This window comes from Hypomesus nipponensis, chromosome 17 (assembly GCF_054491055.1).
Source record: "Hypomesus nipponensis isolate SF chromosome 17, ASM5449105v1, whole genome shotgun sequence".
Taxonomy (NCBI): domain Eukaryota; kingdom Metazoa; phylum Chordata; class Actinopteri; order Osmeriformes; family Osmeridae; genus Hypomesus; species Hypomesus nipponensis.
Window position 1 is genome coordinate 4,756,635 of NC_140377.1, and position 23,224 is coordinate 4,779,858.

General features: G+C 47.7%; 2 protein-coding genes and 1 pseudogene across 2 annotated transcripts; 2 read left to right on the forward strand and 1 right to left on the reverse strand.

Annotated features, from left to right (window-relative positions):
• The first annotated feature begins 14,978 nt into the window (after positions 1-14,978).
• LOC146253090 (DELTA-actitoxin-Afr1c-like) lies at positions 14,979-15,973 on the forward strand (annotated as a pseudogene).
• Positions 15,974-17,161: 1,188 nt separating this feature from the next.
• Positions 17,162-17,804, forward strand: LOC146253091 (DELTA-sagatoxin-Srs1a-like). The gene is given in 5 exon segments (XM_084676823.1): positions 17,162-17,265; positions 17,365-17,397; positions 17,399-17,488; positions 17,490-17,565; positions 17,568-17,804. Coding segments are annotated over 5 exon segments (540 nt in total).
• A 1,958-nt stretch (positions 17,805-19,762) lies between these two features.
• On the reverse strand, positions 19,763-23,080 carry LOC146253092 (keratin, type I cytoskeletal 19-like). The gene is made up of 9 exons (XM_084677562.1): positions 22,862-23,080; positions 22,473-22,735; positions 22,255-22,337; positions 21,984-22,140; positions 21,692-21,853; positions 21,394-21,519; positions 20,811-21,028; positions 20,190-20,230; positions 19,763-19,947 (listed from the first exon to the last, which is right to left on the reverse strand). Exons 1-9 carry the CDS (start codon positions 23,076-23,078, stop codon positions 19,850-19,852), a joined length of 1,365 nt encoding a protein of 454 aa, XP_084533688.1. The 5' UTR covers positions 23,079-23,080; the 3' UTR covers positions 19,763-19,849.
• Between the last annotated feature and the right edge of the window lie 144 nt (positions 23,081-23,224).

Sequence of the window (23,224 nt, forward strand, 5' to 3'; positions counted from 1 at the left end):
CTCTCTCTCTCTCTCTCTATCTCCCTCCCTCCCTCCCTCCCTCCACTCCTCCCCCTCTCCTTGTGTCTGGACTGAAGACAGACGAGTATCAGCCTTGGGATTATGTACTGTGAGCTGCTAATAATGTTGAAGAGCCTCCTGGGCTCTCCCTCCCGGAGCAACGGCGCAATAAAGCCAGGAGCTGGGAACTACATGGGTATTTAATGGAATCGCCTGTCGAGGTTCTGAGGGGAGCTTCAGTGCTGCGCTATATTTACAGTTAGCCCCCCATGCTTCGCTGCTCACCTCCTTCCCTCGCCCGCCCGCCCGCCATTCGCCTCGGAGGAGACCTGGCATCTGCCACTCCCCCTGCCCCCCCCCCGCCCCCCGTCCTCCCCCCCCCCTCCGCCTCCTCCCACGCTGCCGCCACCCTGAGCACACACTCATCCACTCCGCTCACTCAGGCAATAAAGTTGAAACCGAGGAGAGCCGAGTGAAAGGTTACTTGCTGACAGACACCGGGCCCTTGGAGTCAAAGTGGTGGCGTGAAAGTCGGTCGATGTCACGTGTCCACAAAGGTGTCGCAGACACCCAGCGATGAAGGAGCGTCGCTCACGACGCCACGTGTGTTCTCGTGTGTTGCTGTTGTTAGATTTGTTGTCGTTCCCCCGCCCCCCCCACCCCCCCACACACCCCACCAACTTTGTCATTAATTTGCACCATCTGTCTCACACCCAAAGTCAAGTTGAGGGTGACACACAAAGCACGATTCCATCGTCTTCTGCTAATTATACCTCCATAACGAGGAATCGGCATGGGGATCAGAATGAACCCCCTCTCCTCCATCCAGCTCTCTTGGTTGGGCCATATGGCCTGTCTCTGAGGGGGGCGCTGACTCCACCGACTCCAGCACACGAGGGTCTTGCTCCTTCATCATCCCGGCAGCACAGGGAACAGCTATGACGCACCTCACCCTCCGTCCTCAGGACAGAAGTTAGTTGAAGGCGTTGTGTCTGCACCGACGCCACCCATAGTGCTCTCCGTGCGTCTCCTGTTCAAACTTCCAATCCCGCTTCGAAGTCACGCTGTGACTGACAGGTATGCGGATGGGCCCAGAGCATGTCCATGAGCTCGGTGAGGGTCTGGTGAACAGGCCTCCGTCAGACAGGTTGTGGGAGAAGTGTTGTGTGGACTGTGCACATGCTGCGAGACTCAAGCTGCCCCTCCTTGTCCTTCCTCTGTGCGGGGCGTTGTGTCCACATGTGTTATCGTCCGCGCCGGCCTCGTATGTGCACAGTGTGTCAGCCCAGAGAGGGAACTGCTCCGCGTGACTAATTACACGCTATCTTGGAACGTCTGAAGTGGCACAGATTAACTGGCACACATGCAATGTTAAATTCAGCATTCCAGCACCACCAAGGCTCCCTGATCTGGTACCAGACCCAGCAGCAGGCTGGCACACTCTCTGTCCACACACACTCACTCTCAGAGGAGGAATGTAAAAATACAAATAAACATTTGAATATAAAGCATGCAAACAGACAGGTAAAGCATACATTGGCCGACATTCTTCCCCTCATAAATTCCTCTGCCAGTGGCACAGCCCTTTTGTCAAGTCCCAGCAAAGCAACGCCTTGGATTCAATCCTCCCTTCTGCTGTCCACTCCTCCTTCTCTCTCACTGCAGACCTGTGGTGGGGGACGTTAAACCCCCCAGTCTTTGTTCGGGATGGTGGTACACAGGGGTGACAGAGGTTAGTAATTGAGAGGGACATCATTACGCACACCTTTGTCATGCCTGCCGCATCTATTCCCCTGTAGCCTCTCTCTCCATGGTGTCCATCTCCCAGACTATTGTCTTGGACAATGCTGGGACAAAAACCCTTTTTACCCACTGAATCACTACTGTCGGCCCTTTCCAAACCAGACAATCCGACATTTCAATATAGCAGTCAACCTTTTTCCTGTCTTGCCAGCCCTCCGTTTTCATCACAATCAGCAAACATTTAGCTGGCCTGAATAGTTTGCAGCCTGGGCCTTTGTGTGTAGACATGGCTTGGATCCTGCAGCTGGACCCGTGTGCTCTCTTGTGTGCTCTCCTATGTTCAGAGAGCAGCCCACACACACACACACACACACACACACACACACACACACACACACACTGGCTTTTGTCAGAGCTGAGGGAACAGTGTGTGAATGGCTGAGGGTTTACATGAAAGGATATATTCGTTTTGCAGCCTTGAGCCTCCACAAAAAACACGATGTGCCATGGTAAAATAGAGGAAGAAAAACATTCAAGTTGGCTCACATCACAAAATGGAGACATAACTTAGCAAAAAAAACAATTTATTGTCTGTAAGGAAGATGAGTAAAAAGTGTTGTAGAACTCTGAATTGGGAAACTGGAGCCAACCATTAGAGGAAATGTGAGGAAGCTGTCAGAAGAGCTGTTGTCTCAGTTGACCGGTCATTCCCCCCCACTCTCTGCGGGGTCTGTGTGCTTCGGTGGGGGTCCAACCCCCAGCTGGAAGCTTCCTCGGACAAAAATGGGCCAAGACCAACACCATATGACACGTAGAGAAACTGGCCACCCACCACCTACAGACACCATGTGGAGAGACAGTCAGATGAACGCTCACGGTTTCAGCCCCATGTTGACTACACGGAACACTAGTCAACCAACTTAGTCGTCATTTTTTAGATGGTCTCTTGTCCTTATCATGAACCATGAAGTGAATCTCAACTGATGTTATTTACCATAATAGATTGTAACATATAGTGTCTGATACAAATATAAAGAGACATTAAGGGTCCTGGAAAAATATGTTAAGGTCACACCATCGATAGCCCAAAGTCAAGGCTGTGCGTTCACACACACATCCTGAGGAGAAGCCGCACTGTTGCTCGGTCACATCTTGGAATAGATTCACATCCTCCACTCCACTCCAGGGTTCTCCATGTTCCTCATCTCCTCAGTCTGCTGAGTCAGACTCCTCCAAGGCTCACATGACCAGTCATCTCTTCACTCTGTATATCTTGACAAGCCTTTGTATCGTCTTCCTGTGCCTCAGGAAGCACCCAACCTTCAACGTATGGACCTTGCCGGGCGTTTCTATGCAATGACGACACGCCGCTATATTGCAGTTTCCTAAGCTAACAACCTGAGTCGACTTTGTTGTGGTGCGCATGTGTGTGTCTGTTTCCCCAAGTCCAGAACTGGGAACATGACTGTGAGTGACTGTGTGAGTGACACCACTGAGTGTAGTTGGTCCAACTTCCCAGGTCCTATGTGATGTGGGAGACTGATCGCAGGGCTATTGTATGAATTTCAAGCACTTCAGTGGCGTGTCAGGCTATACATCCAGCCCTGTGAGTGAGGAGCCGTGCAGTGGGACCGGAGAGCTCGTCGTCCGCCATCACTCCTGCCCGGAGGTTCGTCTCAGCGAGGCGGGGAAGCGAGCCCCGCTTCCATTTAGCGCCTGACAATATCCAAGCTTTCTATTCATTTCCCGTCTCTCAGGGGCAGAGGAAATGAATCATAGGTCTGTCAAGGAGAGGCACTGGGGTGCTCCTGCAATAAGAAGCGGGAGAGGAAACTTTCTATGTGAGGTTTACTTATTTCTCCTGGACCCCTGGAGCATTGCCACAGGACGACATTGCAACACTGCGGTTTCAAAAGCGAACAGACTTGGAGAGATAATTCCATCTGCCCATCCTTCTTTTTCTCTTCCTCCACCCTCTCCTCCCCTCCTCTCTTCCTCCCCCCTCTCCTCCCCTCCTCTCCTCTCTGTTTCCCCTCTCTCTCTCTCTCTCTCTCTCTCTCTCTCTCTCTCTCTCTCTCTCTCTCTCTCTCTCTCTCTCTCTCTCTCTCTCTCTCTGTCCTCTGTCACTTCCATTTAATCACAAGCGTCCGACTATCGATTCCTGGGTCAGGCTTTTGCAGAAAATAACACCTGAGTGACACTGCTTCAATGACCAAAACATCATTATCTCTGCAGAAGCACACAAACACACACACACACACAGACACACACAGACTCACTACTCTCTCTTTCGCTCCATCTCACACACACAAACACAGAGTGGATGTGTTATTATTGTGTATCGCGATGGCTGTGATGCTAGTGTACAAGTGAATACTGTCATGCCCGTGCACCTCCCTTTAATGTAAGAAGGCACTGTATGTTTTTGACTGTAATTTCGATCCGTCTATGCAACCACTGGACAAGAGATGATCCTCGAGTATCATGAGAAAACGCGGTCAGAAGATGAAAAGAAAAGAAGAAAAAAAAACGCTCCCACAATTGTGATTAATTAGCTGCCCATCATGGAGCAGGAGCTAGAGGGGATGGATGGATTGCCTATTAGTCTTGAATAGGCGGGCAGGCGCTGCATCCAGGTGTCCTGTTGAAGGTTGACAGCTGAAGACAACCCAGAAAGACACAGCACCCTCTCCCTGCCCAGCCCTATCTATGTCCTCAATCCCACCAGGAGAGCTCTCCCCTGGCAGGCCACTCTCTGAAGAGGAGAGGATACCAGCCCACCGATTCACTCTCTGAGGAGGAGAGGATACCAGCCCACCGATTTACTCTCTGAAGAGGAGAGGATACCAGCCCACCGATTCACTCTCTGAAGAGGAGAGGATACCAGCCCACCGATTCACTCTCTGAAGAGGAAAGGATACCAGCCCACCGATTCACTCTCTGAAGAGGAGAGGATACCAGCCCACCGATTCACTCTCTGAAGAGGAGAGGATACCAGCCCACCGATTCACTCTCTGAAGAGGAGAGGATACCAGGCCACCGATTCACTCTCTGAAGAGGAGAGGATACCAGCCCACTGATTCACTCTCTGAAGAGGAGAGGATACCAGCCCACCGATTCACTCTCTGAAGAGGAGAGGATACCAGCCCACCGATTCACTCTCTGAAGCGGAGCGGATACCACCCCACCGATTCACTCTCTGACACTCTCACGGGGAGTAATGGGGTCTATCAAGATCTTACGTGAGTAGGTGGGTCTTCTCTTCTGCTTGAAATGGTTCTCGATGGATCTCGGGATTTGTGTTGGTGTTGATTATGCATGTGGGTTCCTGACGCCGCCAGCACCCCTGCCTCTCCCTTCCCCCTCCTGGGTTGCTCAGTGAACCAGCCCTCTCCCTTCTGCCCTTCCTCGGGCTCTCACTTCAGGTGTTTTCAAGGTCTGCCATCTACAGGGTGCCAGTGCGGAGCTGGAAGATCCTGTGGATGTCTCTTCATCAATGTCTGATTACTCCCCTGGTTCCGTCTTCCTGGCAAAACAACTCAAGCCGCCCAAGACACACAAACATACACACACTATCAAAAACACACACACAATCAAACACACACACACACACACACACATCATGAATCCCTCTAGAATGAACAAAACAATTAGTCAATGATCCTGTCCACAGCCTGTCTTTTAGTTACACCAGGGAGGACTTAGGAGAAATAGAGAAGCCTTGTTCAGAAGAGAAGACAGTCAGATAAACAAATGGATGAGTAACAAAAGTTGATTTCTTATTTTCCAACCTTCAGCAGTACCCTTATAAAACAATAGAGAAAAGGCACTTCTGGATGTTTCTCACTCAAGACAGACACCAGCACAGCATGTGGGCTGTTACATTTACATGTCCTTTTCATTTGTATGTATTTACCATATTCAGCTACGAACTGTTGTTCATTTCTGTCTAGAAAGCGTGGTGCAACAATGTTTCGTCGCAAAGCTCTTTCTGCTAGTCTCTGAGAGACATTCTTCCCCTTCGCCAGTCTGAATGGGACTTTGCTCCGGTCAACCGACTACCTTTGTGTGCAGATACATCCAGACACCTACCATTACCCTCAGTTGACCCATAACTAATAACGAATCATGGGTGTTGTGTGTCTCTTGAGAGCCTTGTCTCAAACCCACCAGTTCTGACCACCATGTATCTGACTGGCAAAACAAGATCAAGGAGGGGCTCCCTGTTGGCTCACTGGGGAAGCGTGCAAACCATTAAGGCTAATGCAGGGTTCTGTGCAGGGGCGTCGTTACACCCTTTTACTGGGGCACGTGCCCCAGTATAAATCTGCTTTGCCCCAGTCAAATCTATAATTAGTTTGAACAATTTACTTTTATTAGTCAGTGAATTAATTTAGTTTAATAATCCCGGAAAAAATACATGCAGTATCCCAATCAACGCTTGTAAAATCAAAGCAGTTTAACCGAAAACACAAACTGGTGCACGCAGAATTCCATGTCAGCATGCTCTTCTGAGCTTGCCTAATAGCCACTGCTGCACGCACACACAAGTCCAGCTGTCAGAATCAGCACAGGTCAGAATTGAGGAAGGCTAAGAAAACATTACAAAACTAAAGAAAGTTTCTAAATGATAGGCCTACCGATCATCTTATTTTGACTAAAACATAAACACAATATTACATGAAGCTCCAAAAACAGTATTTGCACTCAAATGAATGCAAAAAATTTGCAGACTTGCATTAACTATTGATGTCCCTGCAAAAGCTGATATCAAACTTGTATCCCTGAACTGTTGTATAGTGGGTTAAGCAAGGGGAGTTTCTATAGCCTAGTAGTGCATTGTGTGCAGAAGCTTGAAAGAAAAAAAAGGATATGAATAAGGGCTTGTGCCCCAGTAGAGTGTTATGCCCCTGGTTCTGGGATTGAATTTGTATCAGGTCATTTCCTGCATGTCTTCCCTCTTCTCTTGCTCCCAGCTTTCTTCGCTCTCTCCAACTGTCTTATTCATAAATAAAGACCAAAAAACTATAATTCAGCTAAATATCTTCAGACAAGATCCTCCCCAGAAACGGCCATCTATCTAGAGAATGGATACCTGGAATGGAATGGAAACTGGACGTCGTACCGTGTCAACTACAAAAGCTGAGGTTTTTCTGACTTTGATTACTCATTTATTGACAAAATACAGGCAAACAATTTTTGTTAGCTACATTGTACAAAACGAACGACAAAACAACCCTGACTTCATCATTGTAAAATGATCCAACCGGCTGTACAGTGCGTCTAATGGAAACAAATGCTTGTTGAGAAAAGCAAGTGTGTTAGGATCAATAGTCTGGTCTCCTCAGAGCTAAAGAGCATGCTGATTATTGCTGATTGGGACCCGAAGAGGATCAATGCTCCTGATTGGCCCTGTTGTCTGATGGATGTCTCGTCCCGTGTGAATCACCAAGCCAACAAAGAAAAGACCCTGTCATGTGTTTATGTAATCCAGCATCTGTTTAGCATGCTCCCTCTGCGTCATCCTACATTACGAAGAGCGAGTGTCATGACTAAGTGTCCAGCACCACTGTCAGAACAGACCCACTATCCAAAAGGTCGTTTGAAAGAGGATTTCAAATAAAGTGGATGCGGCATGTACAGAGAATATTCCCAGTGTTTCCAGACCGTCCCTTGTCTGAGGGATGTCAGAAAGGGTCTGGTTGTTTTTGTGAGAATGCTGCCTGTTTGGAGGATGCTTGACATTTCTGATGGGCTGATATGGAGGGAGGCGCGTTGCACCTGTGGAGTCTGCGTCACCATTTGTGCCGAATTCAGCTCTCTGTTTCGACACGCTCATTCGGTTCTCCTTGGCCCTCTTCACACCGAACGGAGTGCAGACAAAACAGTAGAGAGTAGGATTTCTGTAATGAAGCATGCCCACCTTTTTTTTATGAAGCTTGTTTTATTGTTTGGGTGCTCGTGGAGGCTCTCCACAACTCAATAGGCACGACTGGCATAAAGCTCCAGAGATGTTTTAGCACCTGGGCTACAATATTCATTGAATTCCTCTAATGGATTCATTGTCATGGTGCGGTGTCATTGGACGTTTAAAAATCCAAAGAGTGAAGTGTATTCTGTATGAATGATACTTCCAGCATTTGCAAAACATAGGCAGGAATTATGGAATCACGAACTGCCAGCCCAGACAAAATTAAAATAATGTGTCTTTATAACACAAATAATCCGGAGGGTTTGGTGGGACCAATTGTAGGTGGAATAATCAAATAATGGATTAATTGGGCAGATCCATACAACTAACCAGGTCACCATGGTCACCATGGTCACCATGGTCACCATGGTCCAAAAAGGGCTTGTGTGAAAAGAAGCCCATATAACCATGGTGAGATCACAACAGCCTCAATTCACAGGGGCTGAGATGGAAGCTAAGCAATGTAGAGATATACAACAACAATATATGATTCATGGAAATGCTCAACTTTCTCCCGTGAATTGTATCTTGTCCAGAACCCTTAGCAGGGACTTTGCAGTGGCCGTTAGGGCGTCTTCTTCTGTGGTCTCAAGGAGACCAATGTAAAGCCAGGTTCAACGACCTCAGACAGAGTTAGGAGGGATACATGCAGGAACACACTGTACAGTACATATCTCAGCTATGTACTGTACTACCAGTAAATGTCTTCTATCGTCAAACTGCTGTCACTGGGAACCACTGTGAGAAATCAGATGCAAAGTAACTGCAATGTTATTGCTATTAGCTCTGGCTCTGGCTATGCAGGTACTATGTGCTTTGGGAGGTGGAGCTGCTGCTGTCTGTGTACACTACATCCCTCACCTCCTTCAGATATACCCATAATCTTCTGCAATTCAACACTTGGCTGGATTGTACGGTAACTGTGTAAGCACACCCAATGTCTGCGATCAATAGGTGAAGGTTTCTGTGCTTGTGCTGCTGCACAATGCTGTCTTCAACCTCGTCCTCTGTATGTAACACTGGCTGCGTCCCAAGCTGACCAAAAAAGAAATATTAATGATAGCATTTCCAGATAATTCGGAGTGATTATAGCAGAAAAACAGTTTTGTAAGGGTAGAATATTACTTTCAAATGAATGAGGGGCCTATCATTTATATCCAAATTATACATTGTGTTGATTGATACTCTAATCACTATAATTTTTCTAGAATACCTATTATAACAAGCCGAGCGGGCAGCTTAGAGCCTGCAGCCTGTAGCTGTGAAGAAGGCTGAGGTACCCTAAAGGGAATTATTTCAAGTCTGGTGGGCAGACAGATTCCCCATCAGTGCCGAAATGAATCAATTGTCAATCATTGTCAATGATAATAAAGCGATGAACTCTGTGTGAGTGAAGCGAGCGTCGTCTACAGTTTGAAGACATGGATTCTCTGAATGCTCTCCCTGCAAGGGAAATCAATGGATTGATCAAAGCTAGCTATTATCACGTGATGTCGTTCCCCTGTGGCACCTGCTTGCATCTGGGGTGGAAAGTTCAAACAGGAGATGACCTCAGATGGGATGGACGGCGTGCTGCCTGAGGGTGCGGAGGTTTGACAGCCAACCCACTGTACCTGTGTTCGGGCCTCTCGATGCTCCTCTGCTCCCCCATCACATCCCTCCATCACAGCACCATTGTATCTGACTCACACAGTGACAGCTAACCTCGACACTGACACGGAAGCAGCACAGAGAGGAAACTATACACAAACAGATGCCCTCGCTCACACACAATAACACACACACACATACTGTACACACATGCGGTCCGAAACACGGAAAACATAACTCGGTTCATTGAGAGAGCGAAAATATCCATGGAAACAGAGTTAAAAAGCCATCCATTTGCACTGTGCCCTTTTAATCTGTCAAGTCATGATTTAAGCCGAGGCCCAGACGCAGGTTGCCCTCTGTTAAAAGCAAGCTTCCATCACTTTATGGAGAGGGAGAGAAGACAGGGCCGGGGACGGAGAAGGAAGCGGAGGAGTAGTGCGGTGTGAGAGCGTGGTGAAAGACAAATCCATATTCAAGACTGGAGCCATCCGTCCGCTCCGTCGCTCTGGATTCATCGGCAGCCGGAGGCAAAATGTCACACCTTTCATCTGCTCACCCTCAACCACGGACGCTTAATTGCACAGGTGGAGCACCGAGGGATCGAACACAGCACAGTGGGGGACGGGGGCGTGGGGTTAGCTGGGCTAGGTGAGGGGATGGGGGGGGGCGTGGGGTTAGCCGGGCTAGGTGAGGCGGCGGGGGGGGGCGTGGGGTTAGCCGGGCTAGGTGAGGCGGCAGGGGGGGGCGTGGGGTTAGCCGGGCTAGGTGAGGCGGCAGGGGGGGGCGTGGGGTTAGCCGGGCTAGGTGAGGGGATGGGGGGGGGCGTGGGGTTAGCCGGGCTAGGTGAGGGGATGGGGGGGGGCGTGGGGTTAGCCGGGCTAGGTGAGGCGGCGGGGGGGGGCGTGGGGTTAGCCGGGCTAGGTGAGGGGATGGGGGGGGGGCGTTGGGTTAGCTGAGCTAGGTGAGGGGATGGGGGCGTGGGGTTAGCTGGGCTAGGTGAGGGGGCGGGGGGGGGCGTGGGGTTAGCCGGGCTAGGTGAGGGTGATGGCAGCCAGCAACAAGACAAGAAAGCAATAAAACTGATGAATGACGGCAAGCCACTCCCATGCTCCGGATTGTAACCCATGTCCATCCATTCTCCGCCCCCCACGAACCCCTACCCCCCCACCCGCCCAACCCCCCTCAACCCCACCCCCTTCTCGCCCCCGCCACGACCCCCTCTTCACACCACTCCCCTGGCAGCACCCGTTCCCTGGAGTGCTAGACGCTTTCTATTGAGCTCTAGTCTGTTTACAGAGCCATGCCTCCCATTGGATTTTGGATCAATGGGATTATATTTCTTCTACAGCAGGAGGGGGGGCCGAGAGGGGAGGAGAGGGAGACACCTGCAATGAGTGAGAGGGGAGGAGAGGAGAGGGAGAGACCTGCAGTGAGTGAGAGGGTGAGGGAAGAGAGAAGGCGTGCCTGCCGAGGGTCAGGACAGGCAGGCAGGCAGGCAGGCAGACAGACAACTGACTGATGGTAGGATGATGCAGTAAGAGAGCATGGGTTGGGCTGATAGCCAGAGGAACAGGCTTATGCAGGGAGATGGTATGGAGGGTGTGTTGATCTGCCATCTACATTGGAAAAACTGATGTGTTTTTTGATTGGTCTTTGAAGAAGAGTAGTAATAGTCGTGCATGGCAAAGATTTTTTCTCAAGTTTGCTTCTGATTACACTCAAATGAAAGGGTAGACCTAGATTGAAGTTCTCAGGAGAGAGGGAGAGAGAGAGAGAGAGAGAGAGAGAGAGAGAGAGAGAGAGAGAGAGAGAGAGAGACATAGACAGAGACAGAGAGAAAGATTAAGAGGGGGAGATGGGTAGTGTAAGTCTCTATTGGACAACATCAAGAGTTAACAAAGGGAATATCTTTGTCAGAAATTAGTTTTTTGTTTGTGCGCCATGATCTGGAGTAACAATGTTTATGTATTTTATGTGTGATCATGTGCTTGTGTGTGTATGTGTGTGTGCTTGTGTGTAAGTATTTAAATAGATTTTTGTTACAGTTAATAGTCAAGTTGAAAGGTCTGTTCCTAATTGAAAAGAAGCATTTGCTAAAAAGGGAGGTGGAGGGGGGGGGGGTCATCATTCAGGACGTCCGGCAAAATAATCTGACGGAATATGTTTTTCCTGAAAACAGTGAATGTTGAATAAATTAGCATATTTTGACTAATCACATGCATACGTTTCAAACCTTGACTATAATTGTTAGAGAAAATGGTGAAATCCTCACACTGAGCATGGTGTGAGTAGGTATATGTGTGTGTCCGCATGTGTGGTGTGTGTGTGTGTGCGTCTTTGGATGTGTGCACGACAAAGGGACAGTGAGAGCATGAGAGGGAAACAAAAACTAGAGCGAGAGAGACAGAGGGAGAGAGAGCTGGCTGTTGGTGCCTCATTACATGCAGAGCCTTTTCCAGAGTGGGTCTCCTTTAGTTGTTTTGATGTGTGTTGTCTCAACTGTGGGCTGTGTTTCCTCTACTTGTCCCCTGGCTGTGACACAAATGTATTCCTATTGCACATCGTGCTATCGATTTTTCTTCGGAGGGGGAATTAATCCGCGCTGAGCGCAGATCATCTTTAAACCAGGCATTTATTCACACTCTCACCTCAAGTGCACCACTGCGAAGGCTTTTTATCACCTTGTAATTTGAGAAGCAGGATGCACTGGCATGCCCTGTCAATTTTTTAAGCCCCACTATCTTCTCACCGTCTTGAGAAGACTGACACATGTTGGCACACTCACTTTCTTTCTCTTTCACACTGACACACACACACACACACACACACACACACACACACACACACACACACACACACACACACACACACACACACACACACACACACAATCAGGAGGGGGGTGGGGTTGGTGCCATGGACTTGTTATCCAGCTACCTAGGCCCTATTTCTCAACTGTCCTCGTCTTCCTGCAACCCTCAATGTGGCACCACATGTAATCCTCCATAATGGACTTTTAATATTTACACTTATAGCATAATCGCTTAAACATTCATTTACGGCACCATATTTGGTTTTTTTTTCGCTAGGCCTGACAGCCTATTTATCAAAAAGTGAACGTGCGGAACCTTGCGCCCCCTGCGGCAATCAATCAGCGCTCCTCTCCCCGCACAGCACCTTCGCATAAGATAGCTTATATTTCAGACCAAAATTAATCACACTGTGAAGTTTGCATAATCCCCGACGCTTCCCTCACCCATTAGCCTACGTTTGAGAACCTTTACCTTTGGAGACCACTCTGATGGCTCGAGGGATTAATCTAAATCTCTCATTCATAGTGTAGTCGCGATGGTAAAACTGGTAATGGTAAAAACCAGGTGATAAAAAGGAAATGTGAATTTGCATCCAATCATTGGATCACAATAGAATAGAGCCTTTAAATCTAGCATATAGCATATAGAAGGTTACGCATGACACAGCTGAGCGGAGCTTCCAGGGAGAGTTGACACAATGAAATTGATACAGAGCCCCTGCATGTTTTATATTAATTTTTAATTAATTGTCAATTATTTTTACTGAAAAAACAGACCCACATTTGCCTCAAATAAACTATCTAGGTAATTGCAATTATTAATGGAGTTAGATTAACTGAAGTGTAAAACCAGAAACAACACAGGGAATCATGATTTGTCAGTAAACACCTATATTTTCTTTTTTTTGTATCATAAAGAATTGGATTGTAGTCATTGTTTACTTAAGGTGGACATTTTGAGATATACGTGGCCACGCTTATCCCACCACACCCTTTTACATAACTTCAAAGCCAACATTGTGAAGACACATCCATCACATTTTCCAGTCATTTTGTAAATGTAATCCCAGTGTGCTGAGTCTTCATCCTTTAAAGAAAATGTTTGAAAAAAATTGTATATTTTCCACATACAGTTAGATCTGGTACATTACTTGTGTGGTCAATAAGAGAGGTACAATACGCCAAACTTCCAATAGTAAATGTATGTTTGGCGCCACCTGGTGAGAGCTTATTGGGGAGAAACGTTGAACAGTCGCTTTGGATAAAAGTGTCTGCTACATGACAAAATGTATATGTAAGTAACAGTTTGATAGTGATAAGGGGTGATCAGCACATCTTACAAACTCATAACGAAATTCTCACAGTATGCTCTAAACAGAATGTGTTGTGGTTCCCCTGACAATACTCATCAAGCTCAAAACCTGAAGATGGATTTAAGTACCTTTACCGTTTCTCTGGTAAGTGCCTGCTGTGACGTAAGAATCTTGTTGGTACAGACACACACACACGGGTCCACCTTTCTCACCAAGAAAGTACACCATACAAGACTTGCAACCATAAACTGTGTTTCCCTCGTGCCATCCAGCTAAAACATTAAATGTTCCTTCGTGTGTAACTGCAGCAGTCCTTCTGTAGTGATGCTGTGGATGCACAAAGTGTGTTATTCAGCCGTGACATACCAGATTGAAACATTATATGACTGCTGGCAAAGCTTTTTGCTCTCTGATCAGACTGTTTAAATGTTTTATATAATTTGGCCATCCACTTAACTCAGGACTGGGTTTCTTGTTTCAGACCCATATTGACCTCAGCAGCTGGTATTTAGGGCTCAACAGAATAGCTATCTCAAGAGTTGACATGTATTGCTTATTTTAAAGATGTATTGCTGTATATATATATATATATATATATATATACATTTCATAAATCCACTTTCTCTTTTTTGACTCCGAAGTTCACCTGTCACTCATGGGTCCTGTGGAAGGATGTGAACAGGATGTGTTTCAGTTGGAAGGAAGGTGATTGAAACACTCCCACTACCTTTCCCTCCACCTCCATCCACCTCTCCCTTGTCCGTTACCCTTCAGGATGTCAAGGAACACAATCTCACGTCCTGCTTTGATTGAAGAGTTCACATACGAGGGCGTAAACAGAGTCAGATGGCTGAGTGCTGAGGGAGTCGGGCTAGTAATCAGAAGGTTGCCGGATTGATTCCCTGCCGTGCCAAATGACATTGTGTCCTTGGGCAAGGCACTTCACCCTACTTGCCTTGGGGGGAATGTCCCTGTACTTACTGTAAGTCGCTCTGGATAAGAGCGTTTGCTAAATGACTAAATGTAAATATTATTCCATTTACTATGCCATGAAAGTAGTTCACTTGTCATGTGTTTGTTAATATCTTTGTAGTAAAGTAAAAGCTTTTTCATACACGGATGTTTGAATAACTTGTGTCATCAGTGTTTGCCGGTATGAACTTGTTGAGATACAAATAGCTCCTCATCTTCAGTGTGAAGATATCAGGATTATTACGTAATTGAGCTCGAAGGATGTTTTCGATCTTGTCCATAATTACGCTGATAAGTCATTATAATTGTCCTATTGATTTGATGATAGCTTTTAAAAAAGACAGATTGTGTTTACGAGTGAAGCTCCCTCCTACTGTACACCACTGGCTCTTCATTCCACACACACACACACACACACACACGTCTGACTGGAACCCACAGTGGACTGATATGTAGCCTGTTGTTATTTACAGTGACAGTATAAGAACACCTACATGCAGTCCAAGAGGACTGCACCTTGTACCGTTTGAGAAGGCATTCTAAGAGATGTTCCCAAGTCTCTCCAGCAGTGAAGATGTCAGTAACAGCCGAGTCGGTGTCAGCAAGCTTCTCCACGGACAGGAAGTGAGATCACCAACTGCAGCAGCTTCTGCCTCGTCAACCCAGAGTACGTCCCAAAACCAACCCTTGATTTGGGAATTATTTCGACAAAAGAACACAAACGCAGGTTGCTATTTCTATTCTTCTCGCTCCTGCATTTCTCAGAGTAACTTTTGCACATGTGAGTGTTCGTGGATGGGTGGTTCCATGTGAGACATCGCTTAGCTGAGCGTATCCTTCTATCCATCATGAGGTGACGCACACCGGCTCATTGCACGCTGCATGCAAGTTCACCCGGTGTTACTTTCAAGTCCACAGCAGTACCTGTGCAGTCACACTCCATCCATCAGCTCAGACTGTTTCAGCAGGAAGGCTGCACAAAAGAAGGGAGAAAAACAAGACTTTTTGTAAAAATTTGTCAAGTGTATTTTTGACCTATGTGTCCTGTGTCTCGAGCAATAAATCTAGGCATGCAGGCTTCCAGTCTGAGAGTGAAGAATTAAATTGTGCCATTGTGCCATTGCTATCTTGTCCTCCCCAGGGTGTTCATGGTCAGTGGCTACAACTGCCTCCACCCCCCCAACCGTGCGCACCACCAAGACCGAGGTGTGCTCCTTCACCAAGGATGACAACACCACCACGGGGGCGGTGGGCATGCTGACCCATGAGCTCCTCCCCGTGCAGACCGGAACCTTCTCCGAGCATGTGGCCGTCACGTTCTCTGTGCCGTTCGACTACAACCTGTACGAGAACTGGATCGGCGTGGGCGTGTTCGAGGTAGCCTGTGACAAAAACCTGTACAAGCGCATGTACTATGACAAAGACTTCAGAAAGTTTACCCGCGCCAAGGCCAGTGGGTCAGGAGTAGAGTATAAGGCCACTCGGGCTGATCTGAGGGCCACCATGTCCAACGTGGGTAAGGCTATTGTTAAGGTGGAGCTCTGTGATAGAATGGGCCGACAGCATTGAAGAAACCGTCACCAGTTTCCATAGCATTGAGATCTTTATCAATCAGTAAATCTACTTGATTTTGATGAGGACATGAATACAAATCATTTTTGGTTGTTATGTGGTTTTCCAATCATTCTAGATTCAAATATGTGCTGCTGTTTTACACACAGCTTGCTTATCTCATTGTGTTTGAATTACTTTGTCTTTCTCTTTCCTGAATAAAGATATATTTACACAAATTCCTTGGTCTCGTCTTGGTTTGGGCAAACTTTGATTTTTTCGGAGGGCGCTGACTGCAAGAAATTGAGCTTACTCTGTATTTCTGTAGCACGATGCTATTGGAGTGAAATACAGAGCCTCTTACCTCCCTAAGCCAGTCATACAGGCAGACACATTCTCTCCATACAGACTGTACCTGCGTGTGGCTGCTCCTTACGTAACAGGCCTCGATCCACCAGGGGTCTATTGTTGTGCTCTGTCAGCTAACACACAGAGTTAGGGGTGGGTTATCTTTCCCAAAGGAGCAGACAATGCCATCCGACATGTAGTAGGCTTTTAATCAGAGCCCAAATTAACGCGTGAAAGTGAGTGAGTGTGTGTGTGTGTGTGTGTGTGTGTGTGTGAAGCGGGTGTGTTGGTTGGTGGGGTAGGTGTGGGATGTGCACATAGAGGTGGAAATATTCCATAACTTGATTTTAAGAATTGCTTAAACCTCCTTCTAACAGAGTTCCCTCCTCTTGCTCTTGGAGTGCAGACAGCTTGAGGTCTTCTACACAGGTAAGAGACAGTGTCGGTAGGTTGGAAAATACACCTGTACATTTAGCCTACTTAGACTATACTCATTCCTCTGGGTGGATCATATTTTGAGAAGTGAATGTAGTTTTTGGGCCACACATAAGTTATCTTGTGCTGAGACCATGACATCTGCAATTGTTCAGACGTGGCTTGAAATTATCTTTTCACGGGTCCTATGCTAGCTGTGTGTGTGTGTGTGTGTGTGTGTGTGTGTGTACGTGGTTGTTCATGCTAATTGCAAATGGGTGATTAGGAAGTGAAAGGAGTGAAATAAAGTGTTTCTGAGTGGAAAAAAGGTGTCAAAAGAGGGAAGTGTCGGTTGAACTATTCTGTACTGTGCACGTCCAATCAAATGAGCTCTAAATGTGCCTGTGTTGGAGAGTCATAGGTAGTTACAGCAGCCATTTTAAAATGTTGGAGGCCACTGAGGCCGTGGCAGCTAATGTAAACAGCAGGAGGAACGTCACCATAGAGATCACCAATCTCACCAACAACTACTGTCTAATCAACCCCAAGTGAGCCCTACCATAGCCCATCCCACAAACTACTGAGTAAACTGCTATGACTTGTTTTAACGGTTCGTTGTCATGTGTGGATGTGTGTTTCTCGTACAGGGTATTCCTGGAGAGTGGGGACACCTACAGCCCCTCTCAGGCCCAAGAGTGAGGTCAGCACTTTCAGTAAATCCAGCGCCACTGCAACAGGCTGTGTTGGTGTTCTGACCTATGACCTTCTAACTACGTAACAACTATATAGGGACCGTAGCCATCATGTTCTCTGCGCCCTGGGACAACAACCTGTACAACAATTGGTTTCTACTGTGGACATCTATGACAAGGGTCGTGACTGTGACGAGACTCTTTACAAAGAGATGCACTATGAGAAGAACCAGAAGGGTTTTGTCAGGGAGGAAGCCAGTGGCTCAGGGATCAACTATATGGGGAAGTACCTGGAGGTGAAGGCCACCATGTCTTCCAAGGCTGAGGCCATCGTGAAGGTGGAGCTGTGGGTAAAGTACGTTTACTCCTTGGCCCATCAGGCCATGCCTCTCTGAGAAGAACCCCCCGAGCTTTCTACAGTATGTGTCAAAATCAGTTCATCCACTGCAATATATGTGTTGCCGATTCTTCACTTGACGGTCTGCATGCATGATTCAACATGCGTTTTGTTGCTGACATGTGTCGGAATCGCTAGGTATTACCTTCTGGCAAATCTGCTTAAGATCAGAGTTTAGTTTGTTTATAAATCCCCTCTCCTGTATGGAAGCTGGTGTTTGTCTCTGTCGCATCCGGCTTTAAACTGGCTTCTTTTAAAATGAAGAATGAAAGGATGACTCACCAGACAGGGGGAGAGAGGGTTGCAAAGCTTAACACAATACACAAAACACTTGGCCTGTAGACTCTAGATACATAAAAAATGTAAAAATCAGCTTTGATTTTTGTCACTTAATGTATGGGTCTCCCTTATTGATTGAACCTGGGAGAGAAATGATCCATTTTATGAATAAGAATGTACAGTGAGCACTGCAGTTGTGCATAATGTATGCATGCGAAGGACACATTTCCTGGGGAGCTTTGGATATCACATCAGGAAAGAAAACTGTAGAAACAGCGTGGGGGGGAAAGGGGTCCAAGCACAAGTGTTGATGAAAACACCCTTTTCGAGACTGAAGTATTAGAATACTCCTCCCTGAGCCAACAGGAAATAAAGCATGCCTGGCTTCCAGGGGTGTTAGGAGTGCTAGGGGTGCCACTGTAGGGGTGCCACTGTAGGGGTGCCACTGTAGGGGTGCCACTGTAGGGGTGTTACTGTAGGGGTGTTACTGTAGGGGTGCCACTGTAGGGGTACCACTGTAAGGGTGTTACTGTAGGGGTGTTACTGTAGGGGTGCCACTGTAGGGGTGCCACTGTAAGGGGTGTTACTGTAGGAGTGTTACTGTAGGTGTGCTAGCATTGCTAGTGGTGCTATGGGTGCTCTTTGGGTGCTAGGGCCTGCTCGTTGTGGTAGGGTTGCTAGGCTGATGGGGTGCAGGTTGTGGTAGGGTTGCTAGGGGTGCAATCACCTATGCATCACCCAGTAGACAATATTCACTATTTGTACAGTAGGCTACAGTATGAAAACCAACATGGAAAAGGTGAATACAGTATGCACCTTGAAGAGCATGATGTTATCCAACACGTAATCGCTCAATTGCAGACACGTTGACAGTCCCCTCTGTCACAACTACACGTCACCGTACAAAATGTCTGTGTGCTAATGGGGAAGCCTTCTCCTCTTCAGCTCTTAACACTCACTTAGACTTCAGTACCTTCCTGACCCTCCTCATCAAAACGGAAGCCAACGTGCCGTCACGTAAACAACAAACCCGAGACTTCTTATGCTAATGCCTTAATGGCAGAAACGCTGTTATTAACCTGGGGAAAATAAGGGTTGGAGCAGTAACTCTAAGCTCTCAATTCACATCCCAGATAAGTTATTGGGTTTCTGACTGCCATTTCATTTACAATTTTAGCCCTGCATTCCTGACTCGGTTTTCCCCAGATTCATTATACTCCTGCCGCATTAACTGGTTGCCACCACAAAAGAAGCCCTGATCAAAGGTTTATTATGCCGCTGGAGCATTTGCATGAAAGCCACACATAATATAGAGGAATAAACTAGCTCCATTTAGGCTTCTGAAGCATTGTTGAGTGGTGCATTGGAACGGCTGCATGGGGTCGTCTTTCAACAGACGGGGATTCTCTTGGTGCTTTGAATGGGGATAAACTCATTCCTTTCACATTTCTCCTCTTCCTCATGTGTTCTTCCATACACCTTCATATACTTGAGCCTGCTTTTATGTTTTGTGTGTGTGTGTCCGCGTGTGGGTGTGTGTGAGAGAGAGAAAGAGAGAGAGAGAGAGAGAGAGAGAGAGAGAGAGAGAGAGAGAGAGAGAGAGAGAGAGAGAGAGAGAGGGAACGTTATTATCATGCGAAAGGCCAGATAAAAATTGCTCAGTCGTCAAAACGGATTTGATGCATTTTTTATTGTGACCTTGGGTAAACACCATCATGTGGTGGAGAACATGACTCTAGCGCCACCTCCTCCGTGTTGGAACATTCAGGAGGTGCAGCTCACCACCTCACCATCCACCAGCTCCTCCACTACGGTCACCACCTTAGTCATGATGTTCACACTACTGGAACTGGAGCCAATATCTGGCATGGAGAAATGGAATAAGAGGAGGAGAGATTTTGATGAGAGATTCAGAGTTCATCTGAATGGGTCTTTGACATTTACTTAGACAAGTCCCTTCAAATGGATGGTCCCACCCTTTTTTCTCTCTGACAGTATTTTTTACGATGTTCTAACCTGACAGCCCTGATAATAGCCTGTTGCTTTAGTACTACAGTGTCCTGAAATAAGGACCATAGCCTATCATATATATATATATACCAACCTGAGGTTTCAATGTCGACCGCAGAGCTTTTGACCGCATACCTATGAAAACAGAATTTGGTGAGATACAATCATTACTGACGGACTGACAAAATCAAAGATTAGATGTAGACGTAACATATTCCTTCTCTGAATGAAGATCAGTGGATCCTCTTGCGCTCTAATGGTGGTCAAAGCCTCTAGCATTTCTGCTTAAAGAGTGCCACCTAGCGGCTCATCAAAGTATGGACAAATGTGCAGATTATTAATAACTAGCTATTAAAAGGTGATCGTATTTCGCAGCAGATGTAATTCTAGACCTCTGCCGAGAATTATAAATCTGGCTGACATCTGACTAACTACCATAGCACCATAGTAGTGTCATCTGTTCCTGTGGCCACAGTGTAGTACACAATCAAAGTTTACTGTGTAGACACTAAACAGTATCTTGCATGTCGGCCATGCAAATGACACGACAATATGTACCAGACCGAAACAACATAATAAGGGTTTTCATGCCATCATCTCTCTCTTGTGTGTGTGTGTGTGTGTGTGTGTGTGTGTGTGTGTGTTCAAAACACCCCTCATCAGAGGAGAGGAGGAGGGCTGGAGGACAAGGATCCAAATTGAGAGTCCAGCTCACACTGTGTCACCCTCCATCAGCCTGTGGTACTCTGCGATCTCCATCTCCAGCCTTGTCTTGATGTCCAGCAGGGCCCGGTACTCCTGGCCGCTGCGCTCCGTGTCAGCCCGGATCTGGGTCAACTGGCTCTCCAGGCTGGTGACAGACGCCTGCAGCCCCATCAGCACAGCTCTATAGCGGGCCTCCATCTCCCCCAGGTTGGCCTCCAGAGAACTCTTCTGCAGGGGCAGGCAGGTCACACAGTCAGGGCTGAGCTGGGTTAGGATTTCTCGGCTGGTTTAGTTTGGGAGGCTTCATTTTCTGGAGGTCATGCATCGTTTTTATTTTATGAAAAGTGAGCCTGCTGTTATGATGTAAGGGGAGGATGGTAGTAACATGTCTATTTGCCCTCAGAACGTTTGTGGCTTGTCCTACTAGTTATTTTAACCTTTGGCGTTAAGGATCGGATTACTGTAATTTCAGCCCAGTCTGTTTAAAACGGTTCTTTTAATGAACACGTTACAAGCAAGCATGTGAAAAAGAAAACTATACAAAAGTTAAGAGGAAATAAGGTATTATGGCAGCCATGTTTGTAGTTCTTTACCATGGAGTAGTGGGACTGCATCTCCATCTCCAGGTCTCTGGCAGTGCTCTGGCCAGACTTCAGCTCCACACTGCTGGTCTGCAGGACCTCCGTGCTGGTACTTACTTTTTGCTGCACCTCTTCTGCCTTGAAGGGGAACACACACAAAGAAGCCAACATTCACACGTGCACACACACACCCAGACAGACGTTATGTAGAACTGAAAGTGATATTGTTCGATGAGGGTGCGATCATATGATTTGTTTGACATTCAGGTTCTCATTGACAGTCATTAGATGCCTTTGAGACGTCTCTTACCTTGGTCTGGAACCACGCCTCAGCGTCTCGGCGGTTCTTGCCCACCAAGGCCTCATACTGCTCTCTGACCTCGGCGATGACATTCGTCAGGTCGGTCGCCGGCGCCGCGTCCACCGCCACCTGGACCTGACCGCTCATTTGGCTCTGGAGCGACAGCATCTCCTAGGAGACCGCCAGAAGAACAACATCCACTTCCTGTCGGCACTCCTGACGTCAACTCAGAGCGGCGTTCCGGAGCTCTTTTTTTTCCCCCCCTCAAGAGCTGGAAGCCCTCATGTGTAGACTAGCCTACCTCGTCATGGTGCTCCTTCAGGTAGGCTCTGTCGTCCTTCAGGCCCTGCAGCTGCATCTCCAGGTCACTCTTCTCCAAGGATAAGTCCCCCATCATCCTCTTCAGCCCGCTGATGTCGGCCTCCACAGACTGGCGCAATCCCAGCTCATCCTCAAACCTTCAGACAGAAACCGGAACCTTCCGTCAGCACTATGATGGCATCTAATGCTAGACACACAATTATTGTCCCAAGTAAAAGTATGGTTCTTATTATATTCTGCAACAAACTCACTTGATTCGGGAGTCATCCGCTGCCACCCTTGTGTTGTCCACCTGCAGAGCCAACTCTGTCACTGCTGCGGTGGCAGTCAGGATCTTTAACGTGGAGGACACACCCAGCTGTCAGTTTACATACTGCAGCTCGCGTTACCTGACACATTCAGCTCCCTCTCACATTCAGTCAAGTCGGATAGAAAATCTTCTTTTTTTTCCCAGTTTCTTAAGACTCACCTGGGTGCGGATGTCATCGATGGTACCGTGGTGTGTGCTAAGGTCTCGGGTGTTCATGGTGATGTGGCTGAGGCCCCACTCCTTGATCTGGAGCTCCAGCTTGGTGTTGGCCTCCTCCAGGGTGCGGACCTTGTCCAGGTACTGGGACAGACGGCTGTTCAGGTTCTTCATGGTCTGCTGCTCATTGGCACTGTTAAAGCCTCCGTCTCCCCCGGCCCCTGCGTCCAAAGAGAAGGCACCGAAGCTCATGCCACCTCCTCCACCTCCTCCGCCTCCAGCACCGAAGCTCATACCACCTCCTCCACCTCCAGCACCGAAGCTCATGCCACCTCCTCCACCTCCTCCGCCTCCAGCACCGAAGCTCATACCACCTCCTCCACCTCCTCCACCTCCAGCACCGAAGCCCCCACTCATGGAGATGCGTCTGGTTCCTGAAGAAAAGCCAGCAGAGGATATACGGACACCTTGGCCCCCGGCCCCTCCGTACACGCTGCCAGACCTCTGGGAGGAAAGGCCCAGTCGTCCCCCAGAGTGGGAGGAGGCGTAGCCCCCCATGGAAGCTCCTGAGCCCAGGCCCACGGACCCGTGTCTGTAGAAGGTGGTCATAATTGCGTCTGGAAGAAGATGGGTGCAGTCTCAGCCTCCCTCTGAGACCCTTATAAACCCCGCTTCAGTGGGCGTGGCGCGTTCACCTGGCAGGAGGGACGCGTGGAATGTGCTGAGAAGGGGATGCCTGAAGTCAAAACATCAGG

What these genes read in the sequence shown, in the direction of transcription:
- LOC146253092 (XM_084677562.1), bottom strand. Translation starts at nt 23,078, where the DNA reads ATGACCACCTTCTACAGACACGGGTCCGTGGGCCTGGGCTCAGGAGCT. An exon ending in TGAAGGAGCACCATGACGAG is followed by an intron (nt 21,854 to 21,983) that starts GTAGGCTAGTCT and finishes GCGGTCTCCTAG; the next exon opens with GAGATGCTGTCGCTCCAGAG. An exon ending in TGCAGTCCCACTACTCCATG is followed by an intron (nt 21,029 to 21,393) that starts GTAAAGAACTAC and finishes CTGCCCCTGCAG; the next exon opens with AAGAGTTCTCTGGAGGCCAA.